The sequence below is a fragment of the Salmo trutta genome, chromosome 6 (assembly GCF_901001165.1).
Source record: "Salmo trutta chromosome 6, fSalTru1.1, whole genome shotgun sequence".
NCBI classification, from domain to species: Eukaryota; Metazoa; Chordata; class Actinopteri; order Salmoniformes; family Salmonidae; genus Salmo; species Salmo trutta.
In genome coordinates, this window is record NC_042962.1 from 55,919,007 (window position 1) to 55,942,872 (window position 23,866).

The 23,866-nt window shown below is 44.1% G+C and overlaps 1 protein-coding gene across 3 annotated transcripts; it reads left to right on the forward strand.

Annotated features, from left to right (window-relative positions):
* Positions 1-4,085: 4,085 nt before the first annotated feature.
* Positions 4,086-22,370, forward strand: LOC115196354 (adhesion G-protein coupled receptor G7-like). Of its 3 annotated transcripts, none has more exons than XM_029757116.1 (16): positions 4,086-4,284; positions 5,815-7,002; positions 7,803-7,907; positions 8,014-8,123; positions 10,065-10,208; positions 10,328-10,413; positions 10,612-10,745; positions 11,121-11,234; positions 13,862-14,031; positions 14,352-14,504; positions 19,300-19,412; positions 19,604-19,935; positions 20,200-20,281; positions 20,772-20,930; positions 21,183-21,342; positions 21,588-22,370. In XM_029757116.1, the coding sequence occupies exons 1-16, from the start codon at positions 4,248-4,250 to the stop codon at positions 21,774-21,776; spliced, it is 3,276 nt and encodes a 1,091-aa protein (XP_029612976.1). In that variant the 5' UTR covers positions 4,086-4,247; the 3' UTR covers positions 21,777-22,370. The 3 variants fall into 3 exon arrangements, with proteins under 3 accessions (XP_029612976.1, XP_029612977.1, XP_029612978.1); XM_029757117.1 differs by having other exon boundaries at positions 5,829-7,002; XM_029757118.1 differs by lacking the exon at positions 5,815-7,002.
* Positions 22,371-23,866: the final 1,496 nt, after the last annotated feature.

Sequence of the window (23,866 nt, forward strand, 5' to 3'; positions counted from 1 at the left end):
GAGAGAGCATGCAATGGAACAGACTGGCCAGTGTTGGGCTAGCTAGGAGCATCTGACCAATCACAGGATGCATGGTTAGTGCATGGGCAGTGTGTGGGGTACATGGGGACAGTCTGATTGGCTGAAGCCACGAGCTGGAGCTGATGATATCTCTCACATGAACTGTACTGAATTGTACTGTACTACCAATATCAATGTGGGGCAATTGCTGTATAAAATGTTATAACTAATACTATAAAAGCATTTCCCTATCAATGAGCGTATTGCATTCTTTTAACGATGGCAAAGAGCAATTTTAAAAGTTGTAAAAAACTAAAAGAATGATCCATTGTGTTGAAAGGTTTCTTGTTTACTTATGCCACCCACCATGTTTACTTTATACCACATTATTCAAATCATTGGCATCCTGTTTTGTCTGTCACACAGTCCCACTAACTCATTAATTTGACCTCTCAGTTGCTGGCTTGCTGCCAGCCTGGTGTTTCAAATCAAATCAAATCAAAGTTTATTTGTCATGTGTACCGAATACAACAGGTGTATTCCTTACAGTGAAATGCTTACTTACAGTGCAAAAAAAGGTACTAGGTGAACAATAGGTAAGTAAAGAAATAAAAACAACAGTAAAAAGACAGAGAAAAATAACAGTAGCGAGGCTATATACAGTAGGGAGGCTATATACAGTAGGGAGGCTATAAAAGTAGCGAAGCTACGGTTAGTCAGGCTTATTGAGGTAGTATGTACATGTAGGTATGGTTAAAGTGACTATGCATACATGGTAAACAGAGAGTAGCAGCAGCGTAATGGAGGGGTTGGGGAGGTGGCACACAATGCAAATAGTCCGGGTAGCCATTTGATTACCTGTTCAGGAGTCTTATGGCTTGGGGGTAAAACTGTTGAGAAGCCTTTTTGTCCTAGACTTGGCACTCCGGTACTGCTTGCCATACGGTAGTAGAGAGAACAGTCTATTGCTGGGGTGGCTGTGGTCTGTGACAATTTTTAGGGCCTTCCTCTGACACCGCCTGGTGTAGAGGTCCTGGATGGCAGGCAGCTTATTCCCCAGTGATGTACTGGGCCGTACGCACTACACTCTGTAGTGCCTTGTGGTCGAAGGCCGAGCAATTACCGTACCAGGCAGTGATGCAACCAGTCAGGATGCTCTCGATGTTGCAGCTGTAGAACCCTTTGAGGATCTCAGGACCCATGCCAAATTTTTTTAGTTTCCTGAGGGGTAATAGGCATTGTCGTGCCCTCTTCGCGACTGTCTTGGTGTGTTTGGACCATTCTACCGGTAGTTTGATGTTGGTCCCGTGTGGCTCAGTTGGTAGAGCATGGTGTTTGCAATGCCAGGGTCGTGGGTTCAATTCCCACAGGGGACCAGTACAGAGAAAAAAGAAAAAAAAGTATGAAATGTATGCATTCACTACTGTAAGTCGCTCTGGATAAGAGCGTCTGCTAAATGTCTAAAATGTAAAATAAATGTTGTTGATGTGGACACCAAGGAACTTGAAGCTCTCAACCTTCTCCACTACAGCCCGTCGATGAGAATGGGGGCGTGCTCATCTCCTTCGTCTTAGTTTAGAGTGTAGTCTGTAGTTTTTATCCTGGTGTTTATAGTGTAGTCTGTAGTTTTTATCCTGGTGTTTATAGTGTAGTCTGTAGTCTATATCCTGGTGTTTATAGTGTAGTCTGTAGTTTTTATCCTGGTGTTTATAGTGTAGTCTGTAGTTTTTATCCTGGTGTTTATAGTGTAGTCTGTAGTTTTTATCCTGGTGTTTATAGTGTAGTCTGTAGTTTTTATCCTGGTGTTTATAGTGTAGTCTGTAGTTTATATCCTGGTGTTTATAGTGTAGTCTGTAGTTTTTATCCTGGTGTTTATAGTGTAGTCTGTAGTTTTTATCCTGGTGTTTATAGTGTAGTCTGTAGTTTTTATCATGGTGTTTATAGTGTAGTCTGTAGTTTTTATCCTGGTGTTTATAGTGTAGTCTGTAGTTTTTATCCTGGTGTTTATAGTGTAGTCTGTAGTTTTTATCCTGGTGTTTATAGTGTAGTCTGTAGTTTTTATCATGGTGTTTATAGTGTAGTCTGTAGTTTTTATCATGGTGTTTATAGTGTAGTCTGTAGTTTTTATCCTGGTGTTTATAGAGTAGTCTGTAGTTTTTATCCTGGTGTTTATAGTGTAGTCTGTAGTTTTTATCCTGGTGTTTATAGTGTAGTCTGTAGTTTTTATCCTGGTGGTTATAGTGTAGTCTGTAGTTTTTATCCTGGTGTTTATAGTGTAGTCTGTAGTTTATATCCTGGTGTTTATAGTGTAGTCTGTAGTTTTTATCCTGGTGTTTATAGTGTAGTCTGTAGTTTTTATCCTGGTGTTTATAGTGTAGTCTGTAGTTTTTATCCTTGTGTTTATAGTGTAGTCTGTAGTTTTTATCATGGTGTTTATAGTGTAGTCTGTAGTTTTTATCCTGGTGTTTATAGTGTAGTCTGTAGTTTTTATCCTGGTGTTTATAGTGTAGTCTGTAGTTTTTATCCTGGTGTTTATAGTGTAGTCTGTAGTTTTTATCCTGGTGTTTATAGTGTAGTCTGTAGTTTTTATCCTGGTGTTTATAGTGTAGTCTGTAGTTTTTATCCTGGTGTTTATAGTGTAGTCTGTAGTTTTTATCCTGGTGTTTATAGAGTAGTCTGTAGTTTTTATCCTGGTGTTTATAGTGTAGTCTGTAGATTTTATCCTGGTGTTTATAGTGTAGTCTGTAGTTTTTATCCTGGTGTTTATAGTGTAGTCTGTAGTTTTTATCCTGGTGTTTGTAGTGTAGTCTGTAGTTTTTATCCTGGTGTTTAGAGTGTAGTATGTAGTTTTTATCCTGGTGTTTATAGTGTAGTCTGTAGTTTTTATCCAGGTGTTTATAGTGTAGTCTGTAGTTTTTATCCTGGTGTTTATAGTGTAGTCTGTAGTTTTTATCCTGGTGTTTATAGTGTAGTCTGTAGTTTTTATCCTGGTGTTTATAGTGTAGTCTGTTGTTTTTATCCTGGTGTTTATAGTGTAGTCTGTAGTTTTTAGCCTGGTAGTTATTGTGTAGTCTGTAGTTTTTAGCCTGGTAGTTATTGTGTAGTCTGTAGTTTTTAGCCTGGTAGTTATTGTGTAGTCTGTCATTTTTAGCCTGTTCTTCATAGTGTAGTTTGTAGTTTTTTAGCCTGGTCTATAGGATAAATTAATGATGTGTCTATATACAGTATATATGTTTATTTGACTGGTACTGTGTGTATATGTATATATGTTTGTTTGTTTATTGTTTGTCTGTATATTCTGTTTATTGTGGCAGCACCATTTCACAGAGTCAAATTCCTGTACATGCAAATGTATTTGGTGGATAAAGGTGATTCCTTGAAGGAGGAAGAAGGAGTAGCGATTACAGTGACATCCTGCTCCCAGAATACTCAGGGTGGCGAGTACCTGTCAGGTGACCCAACAGCGATGACCCGCATTTAGATACTTCCTCACAGTCAACATTTGCTCAAACTAGTCCTTTATCCATCGATTTTGGAATATTCCAGTCTCCCTGACTGTCTAGCTTTTGTTTCGATTACTTTTATCAAGCTGGACAGAGTGCAGAGACTATACATGTAGGTCCATTATAATTTCAACACAGTTTCGATAGGGTTTAAGTCATTTCAATGTTGTTGATTCAAATAATCAAATCTTGAGTTATTTTAATTAACTGTGTAGTGCTAAGGTGAAAAACAAAACATGCTCCAGGAGGGCCCCAGGACTGAGTTTGGGAAACCCTGTTCTAGAGAAGTCCACCCTCTAGTGGCCTCACATTCTAACCCAGACCTCCAAGACACTTCCATTACTTTGTTTTATTCTAACCCTCGAATCAGGAGATCTAATTACACCTGCTCTAGTGGAAAAACGTTGTTCTGTTTACCAAAACATGAGCTATACTGTACCTTACCAGGTGCAACCAAGAATGTTTTGCATAGAGAAGGGTAATGCTATTGGTTGACTGGTCCATTTTATTCATCCTGTCACATAGCTGAATTATTTGTGTGTGCCTTTACTGATCCTGTTGACAATGTGGGTTGTGCTGGAGCCAATGTACAGTACTTCCCCCTTAATTTCAATAGTAAATCATTAACTGGTACCTGAATGTTACTGCAGTCTCTGTAATAGGTGGAGAGCAGCACAGCATTAGACCAACAGATGTCCTAATAATGTGTAGTCTGCTGACACTGGATGCCTGTAAACAGCAGAGATGAAGGAGCTATGGATTATGGTTGTCTTTGCTACAGGTAAGACTTGCTCTATATTTGATTCATTCAGGGTGATTTAAGATGTTCAGACATACACTGAGTGTACAAAACATTAAGAATACCTGCTCTTTCCATGAAATAAATTGGCCAAGTGAATCCAGGTGAAAGCTATGATGCTTTATTAATGACACTTGTTAAATTTACTTCAATCAATATAGATGAAGGGGGGAGACAGTTTAAAGAAGGATTTTTAAGCCTTGGGACAATTGAGACATGGATTGTGTATGTGTGCCATTCAGATGGTGAATGGGCAAGACAAATTGTTTCAGTGCCTTTGAACAGGCTATGGGAATAGGTGCCAGGCCCACTGTTTTTGTTCAAGAACTGCAACGCTGCTGGGTTTTTCATGCTCAACAGTTCCCTGTGTGTATCAAGAATGGTTCACCACCCAAAGGACATCCAGCCAACTTGACATAGCTGTGGGAAGCATTGGAGTCAACATGGGCCAGCATCCCTTTCGGCACCTTGTAGAGTCCATGCCCTGACGAATTTAGGCTGTTCTGAGGGCGAAAGTGTGTGGGGTGTGCAACTCAATATCAGGAAGGTGTTCCTAATGTTTGGTATACTCAGTGTATGATGCTGGTGTTAAGAGTCTTCTGTGATTGAAAATTCCTTTCAATTCAGATGTGCAAAAATGTATGATGCATTTAACTTATCAATTGATTATTACCCATATATAACCTTACTGTTTTTACAGTTTGGTTTATTTAATTTTAAAGTTAGATTTATTTATGTTTTGTCTGTTTGCTGTGAGGGATACAATAGCATCAATGAAGACATGGTTTCAATCCAAACACGTTCGATTTACTGTTAAGACATTGTTTACATACTGTGAATAGACTACTGTCAGGTCTCAGATACAGTTGATAACAGAGTAGCCTTTGCTATCAACTGTCAACCATTTATTGGCTGTAACGGGTGTCGTAAGGATCAGACCAAAACGCAGCGGGAACGTGTATACTCATCTTCTTTTTAATGTGAAGAAGGAAAAAACAAACGAACGACACTAACAGTCCTATCAGGTGCTCAGACACTAAACAGGAGACAACTACCCACAAATCCCATATAAAAAATACCCCTCTTAAATAAGACCTTCAATTAGAAGCAACGAGGAGCAGCTGTTTCCAATTGAAGGTCAACCCCATTAACTAAATATAGACATAGAAAGACTAGAACTAACATAGAAATAAACTAACAAGAACATAGCCCAAAAACCCTGGAACACTCTAAACAAACACTCCTCTTACATAATAACATAACCCAACAAACCCCGAACCACATAAAACAAACACTCCCTGCCACGTCCTGACCAAACTTTAATAACAAATAACCCCTTTACTGGTCAGAACGTGACATTGGCAGTACAGTACAAAGTACAGTAGAAAACCTTTCTACTCTGATGCAGACACAATGAAACTGGAACAGCATGGATCATCTCCTATGATTATAGGAACTTACACTATGTATCCTTGTTTATGTGGTTTACAGAGTTAATTATCTTTTTTAAAGTCTCTTTTCCACAGGGGGATCTCACAACATCCTCTGCCATTCCAACCACCATTGACATAACTACCCCAACTACTACTGCCCCTTTAACGCCTGATTCTCCAGCTAGTGCTCCTCCAACTAATGACATTCCAACTACTGATATGCCAACTACTGACCTTCCAACTACTGCAACTACTGAAACTCTAACTACTGACAATCCAACTACCGACAGTCCAACTACCAACAGCCCAACTACCAACACGCCAACTACTGACAATCTAACTACTGACAGTCCAACTACCGACACGTCAACTACTGATAATCTAACTACTGACACTCCAACTACTGACAGTCCAACTACCGACACGCCAACTATTGATAATCTAACTACTGACACTCCAACTACCGACAGTCCAACTACCGACACGCCAACTATTGATAATCTAACTACTGACACTCCAATTACCAACAGTCCAACTACCGACACGCCAACTACTGATAATCTATCTACTGACACTCCAACTACCGACAGTCCAACTACCAACAGTCCAACTACCGACACGCCAACTACTGATAATCGAACTACCGACCATCCAACTACCGACACTCAAACTGACAGTCCAACAAACTACACTCAAACCGACAGTCTAACTATTGACACTCCAACTACTGACACTCCAACTACCGACACTCCAACTACTGAATACACTGGAGCTACTACTGGTCATCCAACTACTGGTTACCTAACTACCACTGATCCTCCAGCTACTGGTTACATAACTACTACTGGTCTTCCAACTACTGGTTACCCTACCTCTATCCCTATTACCAGTATCAGTCTCCCCACCACCTCTACCAACACCACCACCACTACCTTTTCCACAACCTCTACCAACACCTCTACCAACACCGTTCCTACCATCTCTAACACCACCACCACGTCTCCTACCATCTCTAACACCCCCACCACGTCTCCTACCATCTCTAACATCACCACCACGTCTCCTACCATCTCTACCACCACGTCTACCACCACCACCTTCACCTCTACCACCACCACCACCTCTCCTACCACCTCTACCACCCCCACCATCTCCACCACCACCTCTACCACCACAATCCCTCCTCTGGACTGTATCAACGGTGGTGAGCTGCAGAGTGGAGACTGTATCTGTCCTGATGAGTGGACTGGAGAGACCTGTTCAGAAGGTACGTAAACACTCACTTACACTACACTTAACCCTGGATCTACCCTTCCGACTCCTCCACAATACTACACTACTATACCTAACCCTGGATCTACCATTCAGACTCCTCCACAATACTACACTACTATACCTAACCCTGGATCAACCATTCAGACTCCTCCACAATACTACACTACTATATCTAACCCTGGATCTACCATTCAGACTCCTCCACAATACTACACTACTATATCTAACCCTGGATCTACCATTCAGACTCCTCCACAATACTACACTACTATACCTAACCCTGGATCAACCATTCAGACTCCACTCCACAATACCACAATATTACTCCTAACCCTGAATCTCACATTCACAGTACACACCACTACACTTTTATACCTAACCCTGGATCTACCATTCAGACTCCTCCACAATACTACACTACTATACCTAACCCTGGATCTACCATTCAGACTCCTCCACAATACTACACTACTATACCTAACCCTGGATCTACCATTCAGACTCCTCCACAATACTACACTACTATACCTAACCCTGGATCTCACATTCACAGTACACACCACTACACTTTTATACCTAACCCTGGATCTCACATTCACAGTACACACCACTACACTTTTATACCTAACCCTGGATCTCACATTCACAGTACACACCACTACAATACTACTCCCAACCCTGGATCTCACATTCACAGTCCACAACACTATTCCTTGGATCTCACATTCAGAATGTATATTTCATGTTCAGTCATACATTTGGTCCATGTTGAAATGTATTTTACTTCGATAGGGAATTTCTGCAATTCCACCATCATTGGTGATTTTTTCTTCCCAAGAACAACGGTTGGCTGGTCTGCTTATTCAGAAGAGTTATGTGATAAGAAGACAACCAGTGGTATGTTACTTTTATTCACCTAAAATGAGAAAAATGTTACAGTCCTAATTAATGTTGTATTAGGTAACACAAAACCTTGACTATCTTTTTATCTTGGTTCCTCCAGCTGGTTTATCAAAAGCCTCAGCAAGATGTTTGAATGACACTGGATCTCCGATGTTTGGTCCTCCTCACGAGCTGCAGTGTGAATTAACCCTCAGTGACATTCAAGGAAATGTAAGTCAATAAGCATATTTTTTATGATCCTGATTCAAGTCTCAATTTAGCATTCTTCTTTCTTTGTATCAGTTACAGTCATCATTATGAGGAGTGGATCTTACAGTTTGAAGATCAGTAACAACTGGCTTTTACCTTCAGCTCATGTATTCTGTTCCTTTATTCTGCTTAACAGGTGATGAGGAACATACTTTTTTTATTTCTTGTGTTTTACGTAACATTTTATTTTTACATTTAGTAGACACTCTTATCCAGAGTGACTTACAGTAGTGAGTGCATACATTTTCATACTTGTCCCCTGTGGGAATTGAACCCACAACCCTGGCGTTGCAAGTGCCATTCTCTACCAACTGAGCCACATAAACTCAGCGTAAAAAGAAACGTCCCTTTTCAGGATCCTGTCTTCCAAAGATAATTTGTAAAAATCCAAATAACTTCACAGATCTTCATTGTAAAGGGTTTAAACACGGTTTCCCATGCCTGTTCAATGAACCATAAACAATTCATGAACATGCACCTGTGGAACAGTCGTTAAGACACTAACAGCGTACAGACGATAGGCAATTAAGGTCACCGTTATGAAAACTTAGGACACTAAAGAGGCCTTTCTACTGACTCTGAAAAACACCAAAAGAAAGATGCCCAGGGTCCCTGCTCATCTGCGTGAATGTGCCTTAGGCATGCTGCAAGGAGGCATGAGGACTGCAGATGTGGCCAGGGCATTAAATTGCAATGTCCGTAATGTGAGACACCTAAGACAGCGCTACAGGGAGACAGGACGGACAGCTGATCGTCCTCGCAGTGGCAGACCACGTGTAACTACACCTGCACAGGATCGGTATATCCAAACATCACACCTGCGGGACAGGTACAGGATGGCAACAACAACTGCCCAAGTTACACCAGGAACGCACAATCCCTCCATCAGTGCTCAGACTGTCCGCAATAGGCTGAGAGAGGCTGGACTGAGGGCTTGTAGGCCTGTTGTAAGGCATCACCGGCAACAACATCGCCTATGGGCACAAACCCACCGTCGCTGGACCAGACAGGACTGGCAAAAAGTGCTCTTCACTGACGAGTCGCGGTTTTGTCTCACCAGTGGTGATGGTCGGATTCGCGTTTATCGTAGAAGGAATGAGCGTTACACAGAGGCCTGTACTCTGGAGTGGGATCGATTTGGAGGTGGAGGGTCCGTCATGGTCTGGGCGGTGTGTCACAGCATCATCGGACTGAGCTTGTTGTCATTGCAGGCAATCTCAATGCTGTGTGTTACAGGGAAGACATCCTCCTCCCTCATGTGGTACCCTTCCTGCAGGCTCATCCTGACATGACCCTCCAGCATGACAATGCCACCAGCCATACTGCTCATTCTGTGCATGATTTCCTGGAACACAGGAATGTCAGTGTTCTGTCATGGCCAGAGAAGAGTCCGGATCTCAATCCCATTGAGCATGTCTGGGACCTGTTAGTTTGGAGGGTGAGGGCTAGGGCCATTCCCCCAGAAATGTCCGGAAACTTGCAGGTGCCTTGGTGGAAGAGTGGGGTAACATCTCACAGCAAGAACTGGCAAATCTCGTGCAGTCCATGAGGAGGAGATGCACTGCAGTACTTAATGCAGCTGGTTGCCACACCAGATACTGACTGATACTTTGATTTTGACCTCCCCTTTGTCCAGGGACACATTATTCAATTTCTGTTAGTCACATGTCAGTGGAACTTGTTCAGTTTATGTCTCAGTTGTTGAATCTTGTTATGTTCATACAAATATTTACACATGTTAAGTTTACTGAAAATAAACGCAGTTGACAGTGAGAGGATGTTTCTTTTTTGCTGAGTTTAGTTAGTACTGGCAATTTAATATCGAAATGTACTCACAGTTCAGCATGTTGCTGCAACTTATACAATGTTCTAAAATAAATATCTTTGTCTCTCCCTATTCAGATCTCCAGCAGTCCAGGTGATTTACTACAGTTAGCATTCAGTACTCAGATCCTGACCTCCCAACCAGAGCGGCTGTCAGCTGGCAACATCACCACAGCAGCTCAGATAGCTAACACACTGCTTCAGTCTGCAAATATCACAGAGGTATTAGATGTTTTGAAATCAAGTCGTGAACTATGACATGTTCTGGAGAGAAACTTGAGGTTGTTACTGCAGTGATATGAACACTTGAGGGTCATCCCCTGGTTTTGATCATGTTGCAGGACATCGCAGTGGCAGCTGTAACTACCATCAGTCAGCTGCTGAATGCCAGTGAGGAGAGTACACAGGAGAGAGACGCTGTCCAAAAGTACAGGATAGTGTGTGTGTGTGTGTGTGTGTGTGTGTGTGTGTGTGTGTGTGTGTGTGTGTGTGTGTGTGTGTGTGTGTGTGTGAGCGTGAGCGGTGTGTATTTCTACATATGTTGGAGTATATGTGTGTACGTGTGCCTCTGTGCGTGTCTGTATGGGTGCATGTAAACTAAGGTTTTTCTGTGTTTCTCTCCCAGCCTCACAGAGACCCTGGAGAAGTTTTCACTGGACCAGCACAGTAATGTGTCCTTGGTGGTTCAGCCCAACCTGGTAGTCCAGTCTGTCCAAGTACTAAGTGACTCAGTAGGGATCCAGTTTACTGCTCTGACTGGTGGGTGGGACTGCTATTGAACCTACATACTGGCATTTAAAGTTATAGTTTATATCTGTGTTGACAGACTGGGTAAAACTTCTGATTTTTGAAATGTTTCTCCTCTGATGGTCAATAAGGTTTGGTATGGATTTGATTTGTTGTATTACAGAACTGTGGAGGCTGCTGAAGATGGCTCATAATAATGGCTGGAACGGAGCAAATGGAATGGCATAAAACACATTGATGTATTTGATACAATTCCACTTATTCTGCTTCAGCTGTTTCCATGAGCCCGTCCTCCCAAATGAGTGTGCCACCCACCTCCTGTGATACAGAAGTAACACTATATTGTTCTGCTTTAAATTGCTAAATCAATTTATTCTCCTTCTCCAGGAAGATCTGGTCATTTTGTGGCCAATAGAATTAATCTCAACACCAACACCTCTGAACTGATAGCTGACAAAGGAGGTGCGACCGATGTCCAGATTGTCATAAAATTCCCACCAGGTGAGTGTCACGCCCTGACCGGGTGAACTCAGGTGTTTTGGGTCAGGGTGGTTTATGTTGGGTGGTTTTCCTGTGTTTGTTTTCTGTTTTGCGTTGGAGCCTTGTGTTGGCTCTATTGGAGAGTATTTCTATGTTGGTTTCTGTCTTCCCAATCAGAGACAGCTGTCGCTAGTTGTCTCTGATTGGGATCTCATTTAAGTTCATTTTCCCCCACGCTGTTGGTGGGGAATTGTATTTGCATTGCTATTCGTAGCCTGTGAAGCTGTTCGTTCATGGTATCGTTAATTGTTTTGCTGGTTCACCGTTCTAATAAAAATGATGATGAACCAAACCTCCGCTGGGCCTTGGTCCCTCTATAACGACGAACGTTACAGAATTCCCCACCGAACCAGGACCAAGCAGCGGGAGGAAAAGGAGCGCGAGAGATGGGCTCGCGAGGGAAAGGAGTTCTGGACCTGGGAGGAGATCATGTCGGGGAAAGGACCCTGGCGGACGGACTCCCAGGTCGAGGAGGAAAAGCCAGCCGGTAGACGGAGTCGCAGGCGGCGGTCGAGGAGGCCCGGAAAACAGCCCCAAGAAAATTTTGGGGGGGGGCTAATGGGGTGGTCCGGTAGGGCAGAGGAAGAGCCCAGACCACTGCTCTCGTGGGGGATGACGGCGGAGGAAGAGACGAGGATGAGGCAGTTGATTGAGGACCTGCAGAGGGAAGATCTGGAGGAGGAGCCCTGGTATGCGGAGTTGCGCGCTGTGTCGCCAGTGCGCCCGCACAGCCCAGTGCGTCCGGTGGACAGACCCAGCACATGCCGTGCTAAGATGGGAATCCAGCCGGGACGAGTGGCTAAACCAGCTCCACGCTACAGGTCACCTATACGTGTTCACAGTCCTGTCTGGCCCGTCCCTGCTCCCCGCACCAAGCCCACGGTGCGTGTCCACAGTCCTGTCCGGCCCGTCCCTGCTCCCCGCTCCAGGCCACGGGAAGCGGAGTTGCGCGGTGTGTCGCCAGTGCGCCCGCACAGCCCGGTACGTCCGGTGGACATGCCCAGCACATGCCGTGCTAGGATGGGCATCCAGCCAGGACGAGTGGCTAAACCGGCTCCACGCTTCAGGGCACCAGTACGTGTTCACAGTCCTGTCTGGCCCGTTCCTGCTCCCCGCACCAGGTTAGTGGTGCGTGTCCCCAGTCCTGTCCGGCCCGTTCCTGCTCCCCGCACCAGGTTAGTGGTGCGTGTCCCCAGTCCTGTCCGGCCCGTCCCTGCTCCCCGCACCAGGTTAGTGGTGCGTGTCCCCAGTCCTGTCCGGCCCGTTCCTGCTCCCCGCACCAGGTTAGTGGTGCGTGTCCCCAGTCCTGTCCGGCCCGTCCCTGCTCCCCGCACCAAGTCAGTGGTGCGTGTCCCCAGTCCTGTCCGGCCCGTCCCTGCTCCCCGCACCAGGTTAGTGGTGCGTGTCCCCAGTCCTGTCCGGCCCGTCCCTGCTCCCCGCACCAGGTTAGTGGTGCGTGTCCCCAGTCCTGTCCGGCCTGTCCCTGCTCCCCGCACCAGGTTAGTGGTGCGTGTCCCCAGTCCTGTCCGGCCCGTCCCTGCTCCCCGCACCAGGTTAGTGGTGCGTGTCCCCAGTCCTGTCCGGCCCGTTCCTGCTCCCCGCACCAAGTCAGAGGTGCGTGTTCCCAGTCCTGTCCGGCCCGTCCCTGCTCCCCGCACCAAGTCAGTGGTGCGTGTCCCCAGTCCTGTCCGGCCCGTCCCTGCTGCCCGCACCAAACCAGTGGTGCGTGTTCCCAGTCCGGCACGGCCCGGGTCCGGTCCACCGGTGCCCAATCCTGTTCCGGGCGAAGGCTCCGCTCCAGAGCCTGGGCATGCCGCTCCACAGTGGTCCAGTCCGGGCCAGAGGGGTAGGGCTAAGGTGGAGGCGGGGGGGAGAACACGCCCGGGGCCAGAGCCTCCACCGAGGGTGAGGCGCCCACCCGGATTCCCCCCCCTAATAGACTTAAGTTTGGTGCGCCGGGAGTACGCACCGTTGAGGGGGGGGTACTGTCACGCCCTGACCGGGTGAACTCAGGTGTTTTGGGTCAGGGTGGTTTATGTTGGGTGGTTTTCCTGTGTTTGTTTTCTGTTTTGCGTTGGAGCCTTGTGTTGGCTCTATTGGAGAGTATTTCTATGTTGGTTTCTGTCTTCCCAATCAGAGACAGCTGTCGCTAGTTGTCTCTGATTGGGATCTCATTTAAGTTCATTTTCCCCCACGCTGTTGGTGGGGAATTGTATTTGCATTGCTATTCGTAGCCTGTGAAGCTGTTCGTTCATGGTATCGTTAATTGTTTTGCTGGTTCACCGTTCTAATAAAAATGATGATGAACCAAACCTCCGCTGCGCCTTGGTCCCTCTATAACGACGAACGTTACAGTGAGTCAATGTTGGTATGCAAACATAGTGTATAAACTCAAGCTTCAATTTCCTTGTACCGCTTTCACCGAGAGAGCTTAACTGCTGTTTGTGGTCTCCAAACGTTTAGATTTAGAGTCACTATCGAAATAAGCCCTCAAGGCAAGGTCAAGCTACTCATGTATATGAAGTCCTGATATGAACAACAATCTCTCTTTCTCCCTCTCTCTCTCCCCTATTTCTCACTCCACTCAGTTTTACATAGTAAAAACACAAACTACTCCATTGGTTTTGTGCTCTACCAAAATGACCGGTTCTTCAGGTCCAGGGTTTTCAGAGCTTCTTCAGGGACAAGCAGAAGGGTCATCTCTGCTAACCTGGGACAAGTGTCTGGGTTACATGTTGAGATGCTCTTCAAGCCTACAGTAAGATTTATCTTGGAATCAGTAAACACATAGTGGTCCAAATTCTCTGGGAAACGTATTGGGAAGTTTTTCATTATCTAAGTCACATGTTTGACACCCCTGATCGAAGTTCTCCATTGATGCTTATCCGCTACAGGGAACATATGTTGTCTTGTACATAATACAATCTATCATAATTGGTATTTCTTCTTTCTGACATTTACTTAAACCTGTTAAACTTCACAATTGACTTAGATTATTTTTTTTAAATATGAGTAATGTGAATGCACGTCTTTTGCTGAAGGATTTACAGTGAGTTTGTTTCTGTTCTCACTTCTCAGGCTGTCCCCAACGCCTCCCTCTATGACTTTGCCTGCGTGTCATGGAACTACACGTTGAAAGACTGGAGCACCTCTGGCTGCTCCAAAGTCAACCACTCAGAAGACGGCCTGCGATGTTTCTGTAATCACACCACTAACTTCGCTGTGCTGATGGTGAGTAGCTAGCTGCCTTCATCTCTCTTTTACTGACCACACTCTGACCTATGGAGGGGTTCCTAGACTTTTTTGAAACATGACCCCATTTTGATATCTGAAGATTCTCGTGACCCAACCATTTTGTAGTGTCTTAGCTCTTATTACTAATGGATATAATAAGAAAGTCTCCAATACAAGGAAGTGAACTGGGGCTTCACATTTGCTAAAGATAGTTAGTACAAGTACGGTCCTCCGTTCTTAAAGGAGACATCAGTAATTAGCAGAACATGACATTCCTTCTCTTATACAATCCGAGTTACTTCTACCAAACCACAACTGAAACATTTCCCAGAACTTGATGTAGTTATTTTGCATCTTTTGATTTGAACTTGAACAGCTCATTTTTGTTTGTGTTTGTTTGTTTGTTTTTAAGTCCAGTCTGTCGGGTGTCTTCGTTCTGGGTAGTGCCTTGGATTGTCTGGAGGCTCCTGCACATCCTCAGTGTGTGCTTGGTCCATAATAGTTTGTGCTATAGCAGCACCTTCATCCACACGTTCCCTTCTTTCAGCCTGGGGTCTCTTTACTGCCCCACCGTCCTCTACAGTTCCCTGTGTGTCTCTCCCAGGAGCTCTCTGTGCCTGTTCTCTCTCGATTGTTGTGCTGTTTTCCGTGGAATGCATTTGGTTAATGTGACGCCGCCAAATTATGTCTGGGCTCACTTGAACCTGGTAAGTTCTGGATCCCGTTTGTGCGTGTACGGTCCCTCTTGTCCATTTCCATCCCCTTCTGTAATCTCACACCATCACTTCCTGTACTGTTCGGAGATGGCGCTCCCGACCGACATGAATCTTGAAAACTCATCACTTACAAAAGCTTGCGCTTTGTCGCTTACCAGCTGCAGAGCCAATCCGAAGCGTGTAAAAGTTGTTCTGAGACACTATAGTCTGAGCTGAGGTGGAGGAGTCAGTGCAAAACACCTCTGTCCATTTGGAATTGGCATCAACTATAACCAGAAACATGTGCTTTTCAAAGGGGCCGGCGTCGACATAAATTCTCTGCAATGGGCTATTCCCATAAGTGGACTGGGGCAGGAGCAGGCATGTGAAGGGTTTCTGTCACGTCCTGACCATGGTAAGCTGTTATTTTCTATGGTAGAGTAGGTCAGGGCATGACAGGGGTTTTCTAGTTTAGTTTTTCTATGTTGTTATGTTCTAGTTTTGTATTTCTATGTTGGGTTGTTCTAGTTTTTGTATTTCTATGTTGGGCTTTGTTTGAGATGATCTCCAATTAGAGGCAGCTGGTCATCATTGTCTCTAATTGGAGGTCATATTTAAGTTGGTGTTTGTCCCACCTTGGTTTGTGGGAGATTGTTTTTGAGTAGTGTATGTTTCACCTCTGCGTCACGGTTTGTTGTTTTTGTCAATTCAGTTTATTTATGTATTGCATAGTTTCGCAGTGTAAATAAAATGTGGAACGACACACACGCTGCACTTTGGTCTGCTTCTCCTTACGACAACCGTGAGAGTTTCCAAACATCCGCTACAGTTCTTTGCCATGTTTTCTATCTGTTTATCCAGCTGGGGCCACCAGAAGTGGCTCCTCGCGAGCAGATTCATTTTGACAATTACAACATGCCTTTCATGTAGTCGCTGCAAAAGCTGATGTTTGTATTTCTGGGGTATGATGACTCTCAATTCCCACATCAAACATCGAAGGTTACATATGAAACCACGGGACCAGAGGGACCCAGAGGGACCTGGCCAGCCAGCGGCGAAGTCCCAGCGCGGGACCGAGATGCAGGGTCCGTCAATGAGGAAGGGGTCCCAGCGACGCCCAGGGCCACTGAACCAACCGCAGAGGGAGGTGCCACATTTATCCGATAGTACCTAGCAAAGGAGCAAGAGGAAGCCTAGCTGGCCGCAGCACAGATATCAGCGTGGGGCTGTGCCAGTCGGCTCTCAGTAGAGCCCAGGGCACAGCCACACCTCGTGTTGAATGTGCCCCCATAGATCCCAGCACTGGCCTGCCAGCCAGGTGGTATGCTGTCTTAATCGTGTCCACGATCCAGTGAGAGAGCCTCTGCTTTGATAACCCAGCCCTCAGGACTCTCTCACCATAGCAGACAAAGAGCTGGTCTGTTGTTCTCACTGACCGTGTCCGCTCCACATAGGCAGCCAGTGCCCTCACAGGGCACAGCATGCCAGGAGGGAGGCCCAGACTTCCCCCTCACTGCCAGGGGGTGGTAAGCAGTCAGTATAAATGGGATGTTCATATGCCTGTCTGACAGAACCTTCGGGAGGAATGAAGGGTTGGGGCGGAGAGATATACTCCTCCCATCGGGGTCCATCCGGTAGCAATCAGAACTTACTGAAAGAGTATGGTGCTCACCCACCCTCTTCATGGAAGTAATAGCTACCAAGAAAGCCACCTTCATAGAGAGGTGTTTCAGGGATGAAAACTCCAACGGTTTGAAAGGCGGCTTTGCTAAAGCTGCCAAGACCACATCCAGATCCCAGCTCGCCATTGAGCGGGTCCTAGCTGGACACAGGCAACGAACCCCCTTCATAAACCTGGAGACCAAGGGATGTCGCCCCACTGGCCTGTCCATCCACCCCACATGGCAGGCAGATATAGCAGCCAAATATCCTCTCAGTGTAGAGGCTGCCAAGCCCTCATCCAAGCGAGACTGCAGGTATTGGAGCAGCGTGTTAAAGCAATTCACAACACACACATAGAACAAGCCAGTCGACAAGTTGTGTAAGGTAAATTACAGCTTTTGGCAGCAAGAGCCACCATACTAATGGATGCACACAGAGTCGTAGTGTAACGCTAACGAAACACAAGTACGACAAACCATGGGCAGAAGATACTGATCAACCGCGTGCAGAAAGTGGAGCACTTGAGAGGAGAGGCTGGCCACAGCTGCTCCAGGCTGCAAACAGCCAGTGAGTATACTTCAACGCAAGATATTGCAGTACGCTAACCAGTGACTTACCAAGCTAACTTCATAAAGTTTATACCTCAAATTATATGGACATCCGCTGAGAAAATGAATGAGAACGTGTGTCACAGCCATGGGGTCTATATATAGGGGCGGACCCCAGCCGTGACACAGTTGTTCACGGGGGTACATCTGTAAATCCTCACCTCGGATGTGTCCCTCTACTATCGTAGCACTCATGTTGGTAGCCATGAAGTGCTTTGAAAGGCTGGTCATGGCTCACATCAACACCATCATGCTGGAAACCCTAGACCCACTCTAATTTGCATACCACCCCAACAGATCCACAGATGACACAATCTCATTCGCACTCCACACAGCCCTTTCCCACCTGGACAAAAGGAACACCTACAGTGAGGGAAAAAGTATTTGATCCCTGCTGATTTTGTACGTTTGCCCACTTACAAAGAAAGGATCAGTCTATAATTTTAATGGTAGGTTTATTTGAACAGTGAGAGACAGAATAACAACAAAAAAATCCCAAAATGTTATAAATTGATTTGCATTTTAATGAGGGAAATAAGTATTTGACCCCTCTGCAAAACATGACGTAGTACTTGGTGGCAAAACCCTTGTTGGCAGTCACAGAGGTCAGACGTTTCTTGTAGTTGGCCACCAGGTTTGCACTCATCTCAGGAGGGATTTTGTCCCACTCCTCTTTGCAGATCTTCTCCAAGTCATTAAGGTTTTGAGGCTGACGTTTGGCAACTCGAACTTTCAGCTCCCTCCACAGATTCTCTATGGGATTAAGGTCTGGAGACTGGCTAGGCCACTCCAGGACCTTAATGTGCTTCTTCTTGAGCCACTCCTTTGTTGCCTTGGCCGTGTGTTTTGGGTCATTGTCATGCTGGAGAATACCCATCCACGACCCATTTTCAATGCCCTGGCTGAGGGAAGGAGGTTCTCACCCAAGATTTGACGGTACATGGCCCCATCCATCGTCCCTTTGATGCGGTGAAGTTGTCCTGTCCCCTTAGCAGAAAAACACCCCCAAAGCATAATGTTTCCACCTCCATGTTTGACGGTGGGGATGATGTTCTTGGGGTCATATGCAGCATTCCTCCTCCTTCAAACACGGCGAGTGGAGTTGATGCCAAAGAGCTCCATTTTGGTCTCATCTGACTACAACACTTTCACCCAGTTGTCCTCTGAATCATTCAGATGTTCATTGGCAAACTTCAGACACAATCTGCTCTAATTTGTGCATGAAACAGTAACTCAAGAAGATCTAAATGCATATTCTCATGAATCTGATTGAGATCAAACAATTGGATATCAGACACAGTTTGGACATTTCACTGGCAAAAAATGAAAAATTATCATTCATGATTGACAGGTATGATGCATTGGCCTATTTTGAAGTTAGGTACAGGGTAGGTTACACTGTCCCGCAAATCCTCCTGTTGTCCTGCATTATTTTAAATGTGGTCACCTTAAGTGGGAATGATTCAAGTGCAGCGGTCAAGTGTGGCCTTTTCCCATGATCTAAGGGCGCTCTCTGGTTGAATTTTATGTTTTAGATTTGAATAATTTTCATTTTGATTTTTAAGGTTATCCACATGACAGTGATTTTGAGAAACAAAGACACTCATTTGTTTATATATATATATTTTTTTGCAGGATTTTGGATATACTCCTGCGACCCCATTTTCATATCAGGCAACCCCACATGGGGTCGTGACCCCTAGTGTTGGAACCGCTGACCTATGGTTTACCACAGCATATCCAGACAGATGAGGGTGATGATTTTATACAGTATGACTGAGACAGATACTTAGTGTTGAAATATATCCTTTTTGTTTTTTTCTACAGTCGTTCAGGAGGGATTTTAAATACGCTGAAGCGCTAAACTGGATCACCATATTGGGATGCTCCATGTCCATCATAGGGTTGAGTTTAACAATAACATTCCAGATCGCAACCAGGTAAGATCCTACAGGGTTCCAGAACCAATTCAAAATATTCAGTGCTTCTCAATAGTGTAAAGAAGCCTTTTGTCTGATCCAACAGGACTTGATAGGTGAAACCAATATGAAACCCACTATTAATGAAGAAACACATCCACAGCTACACATCTAACTTCCCTAACATATTGTTGTCTATCACCTATCCCCAGGAAATCACGCAAAACCAACCCAACAGTCCTCTTAGTGAGCGTCTGCGTGTGTCTCCTGATCTTCACCCTCCTCTTCATGTTGGGAGTGGACAACCCTCATAAACAGCTGGACAAACCTGAAATACTCGAGGACAACGTTCTCCCCCTGTCCGACACACACACAGAGCAGGACAGAGGGCCTTGTACTGCAGTGGCAGTCCTGCTGCAGTACTTCCTATTGGGGACGTTCACCTGGAACACGCTGTACGCCACACATGTCTTCCTGATGATCAGAAACAGCCTGGCCACCAGCCCGTCACACTTCACAGCCTATACCGTGGCCATCGGATGGGGTAGGACAGCATGGAGAAAAATACATTATTTTGTTGTTTCAGAAGCTATGGCTGGCATTGTCCCTGGGCTCCTTGAACCAAAACTAATGCTAGGTGATATTTTCAGGCTCTAATAAGCCTGAAATATAACTTAAAAGCAACTTGTATAGTGATGTTATGTCTTTAGAGGATGTATGTGTAGTATATTGTATATACTGTATATACTGTGTATATGGCTGCATGCAAATCTACCAGGAAATAACAACATCATTCTCTGTCCTTTAGGACTGCCTGCGGTTGTGGTGGCTCTCACCTTAGGAATTAGTTACAGAGTGGATGATCCACTGGGTTACAGGCAGGAGGAATTGTGAGCCAATACTGTACTATACTACTACTGTACTACTTCTCTGTACTGTATTGTACTATACTATGCTGTACTATATTATACTGCACTGTTGTGTACTGTGCTGTACTGTTCTATACTATACCTTACTGTACTGTACTATACTACCAGTATTACACCTGAGTACTGTGCTGTGCTGTACTGCAATTTACTTCCTCTTCAGTGGTTACTGTATAATAGGTTCAATTTAAATTTAAGTGGGGCAATTGCTTTATAACATTTTATAACTCATGCTGTAAAAGGTTATCCCTATCAATGTTTGTATGCATGTTTGTAATGCATGCTAATAATTCGCCAAGAGCAATATAAAAAGTTCAAACATAAGTTATTAAAAGAATGTTCTATTTCGTTCAAAGGTTTCTTGTTTACTTTATACCATGTTACTCAAATAACAGGCGTTCTGTTTTGTCTGTAACATTGTCCCACTCTCTAACTCATTCATTTGACCTCTCAGTTGCTGGCTTGCTGCCCTCGATTCAAAGGGGAACTTTGACTTCAACCTGCCAATGTTTTGGGGGTTCCTGATCCCTGTGGCGTTCATGCTTATGTTCAACACGGTGATGTTGATATATTTTGCAGTTACAACATGCAAGACCAACCCACATTTAACTAGGTAACATTAATGGGGGCATTTTGGAGGCACAAAGTACAAAGTTGTATTCATTAAGATGTCTTGATTTAAATGCCTACTAATGAGCTTGTTAATGTTTTATTGTCTTTCCATTAAAAGCTTGTAATAAAAAAAATGTATTATTATTCATTGTCGTGCTCTAACCAACTCACCAATTGGAAGTCAAATGTTATTATACCACAGCATTACAGCAGTCTATTACAGCAATCTAAGTATGTTGGTTATGTTTCCCAGTACAAGACACACATCGATGAAGAAGAAGTTCCTCAGTAGCTTCTCTCTGGCTGTGGTGCTCGGTCTCTCCTGGATCCTGGGCTATCTGTTGCTCATTACACAGAATCAGACCATGGACACCATACTCAACATCTCCTTCTGTGTACTCACCACCACTCAGGTAGTAAATGTATGCACTCACTGCTGGAAGTCACTCTGGATAAGAGTGTCTGCTAAATGACTAAAATGTAAACTATAAATACTAGTGTACTATTGTACCACAGAATCCAGACATGATTTGAAAATTAGACACCTACTAAACATAAATAAATTGAGCTGGTCTTTATGGAAACGCTACCTTTTGTTTGTCCTTGTGTGTTCTTGAAAATACTTGATAATGTCTTTGTTTTTGCTTTCGCTCCACAGGGCTTGCAGATTTTCATTCTGTTCACAGCAAAAACATCAATTGTCAAGAAAATGATGGCAGATGCTTTGAAATCTGTCTCTAGTGTTGAGATCCCACTTCACACCGGGAGGTTCAGTCTATGGCGAGGCAAGCGCAGAGAAAAGGTGGAATCATTCACACAGCTGGACACTGATCTGTCAACACATTAACCCTTTAACTGCCACATCATTTTCTTCCTTCTGAAAAATATGTGTATTTAACCTTAATATAGGTCATAAATAATTTGTATTTGATTGCTAACATCTCAACCAGCCTGTTCAGTTGCCCAATTAGGTTAAACTAATTTTGTATTGGTTTTTACATATGCTTTTTAAATCATCTGAAAAAGGGTACTAATTAAAGTCATGTCTGCTTCAGTTACTTATAATGGAAGACAGGCCAAGAGAAATGATGACTGATATCAAATATGAATACAATATGATATATTTGTGTGTCAATATATGAGTATTCAAATATATATACATTCATTTTTACTGTTTATATGTTCATAATACCTGTAAAATTGCATGTCCTGAAAACATTTGTGAAACAAATTGAAGATAACAGGCAGACTGTAAATACTGATATGAATATGAAAATATATTTATATTTGCACAGACAAAAAAATCCCATAATAATATTACTCCATTGTCCATAATAGCTAGCTTCGTCTAAATAGCATTCCTTTAATGGGCAACTCAACCACCTGGTAGAGCATTTTTTTCACGAGTTCCTCAAATTAATAAACAACAACATATTAGTAATTTTATGATACCAAAAATGATGTTTTAGAGGTCAACAACATTGTACAGTCATGTAATATCCCATTTTATACACAATTAGTACTGGAAATGTGTGATTAATCAGGTTCAGTTTTGCTCATGTTCACATCTTGGTTTTTAACCATCTTTGAATGTTTGTGTAAAAATATATATAGGATATATATAGGAGTCCAATAATGAAAACCACATGATCATTTTACTAAATGGCATGATAAAATATGGTAAACAAAAGTTATGTTTATTTGAATTTACATTTGGCTGTCAGCCACTCAGTTGAGCTGCCTCTTAAAGGGTTAATTTCCAATTTGTTACTCACAGATTGTATAAAGCATCTAATTGATTGGCTGCAAGTTCAACCTCTGTCAATATCTCACAGACCTCCATTATTGCCTATAGTAATACACACACCATTTATATATATCAAAAGTGTTATTGCCCAATAATGTTTTGGCTGTGCACATGTTTGTAAATTGACATTGTTGAGTCGGTAAACCAAGACAGGTTGGGTCTGGTATGCACAACCAGGTCAAGCTGGAAGAAAGCAGATCCAAAGGAGTGCTGTGGTGCAGAGGGAGATATGAAACACTGAGGAAGAAAACAGGGAGGAATAAAAGGCTAAGGAAGAAAACAGGGAGGTATGAAAGACTGAGGAAGAAAGCAGGCATGTCAGAGGGAGGTATGAAAGACTGAGGAAGAAAGCAGGCATGTCAGAGGGAGGTATGAAACACTGAGGAAGAAAGCAGGCATGTCAGAGGGAGGTATGAAAGACTGAGGAAGAAAGCAGGCATGTCAGAGGTAGGTATGAAAGGCTGAGGAAGAAAGCAGGCATGTCAGAGGGAGGTATGAAAGGCTGAGGAAGAAAGCAGGCATGTCAGAGGGAGGTATGAAAGACTGAGGAAGAAAGCAAGCATGTCAGAGGGAGGTATGAAAGACTGAGGAAGAAAGCAGGCATGTCAGAGGGAGGTATGAAAGACTGAGGAAGAAAGCAGGCATGTCAGAGGGAGGTATGAAAGACTGAGGAAGAAAGCAGGCATGTCAGAGGGAGGTATGAAAGACTGAGGAAGAAAGCAGGCATGTCAGAGGGAGGTATGAAAGACTGAGGAAGAAAGCAGGCATGTCAGAGGGAGGTATGAAAGGCTGAGGAAGAAAGCAGGCATGTCAGAGGGAGATATGAAAGTCTGAGGAAGAAAGCAGGCATGTCAGAGGGAGGTATGAAAGACTGAGGAAGAAAGCAGGCATGTCAGAGGTAGGTATGAAAGGCTGAGGAAGAAAGCAGGCATGTCAGAGGGAGGTATGAAAGACTGAGGAAGAAAGCAAGCATGTCAGAGGGAGGTATGAAAGACTGAGGAAGAAAGCAGGCATGTCAGAGGGAGGTATGAAAGACTGAGGAAGAAAGCAAGCATGTCAGAGGGAGGTATGAAAGACTGAGGAAGAAAGCAAGCATGTCAGAGGGAGGTATGAAAGACTGAGGAAGAAAG

Bases quoted from the DNA above. Each gene is read 5' to 3' on its own strand.
- LOC115196354 (XM_029757116.1), top strand. From the start codon at position 4,248: ATGAAGGAGCTATGGATTATGGTTGTCTTTGCTACAG. The intron at 10,746-11,120 runs GTGGGTGGGACT...CTCCTTCTCCAG, and splicing joins CCAGTTTACTGCTCTGACTG to GAAGATCTGGTCATTTTGTG. The intron at 19,413-19,603 runs GTAAGATCCTAC...ACCTATCCCCAG, and splicing joins ACATTCCAGATCGCAACCAG to GAAATCACGCAAAACCAACC.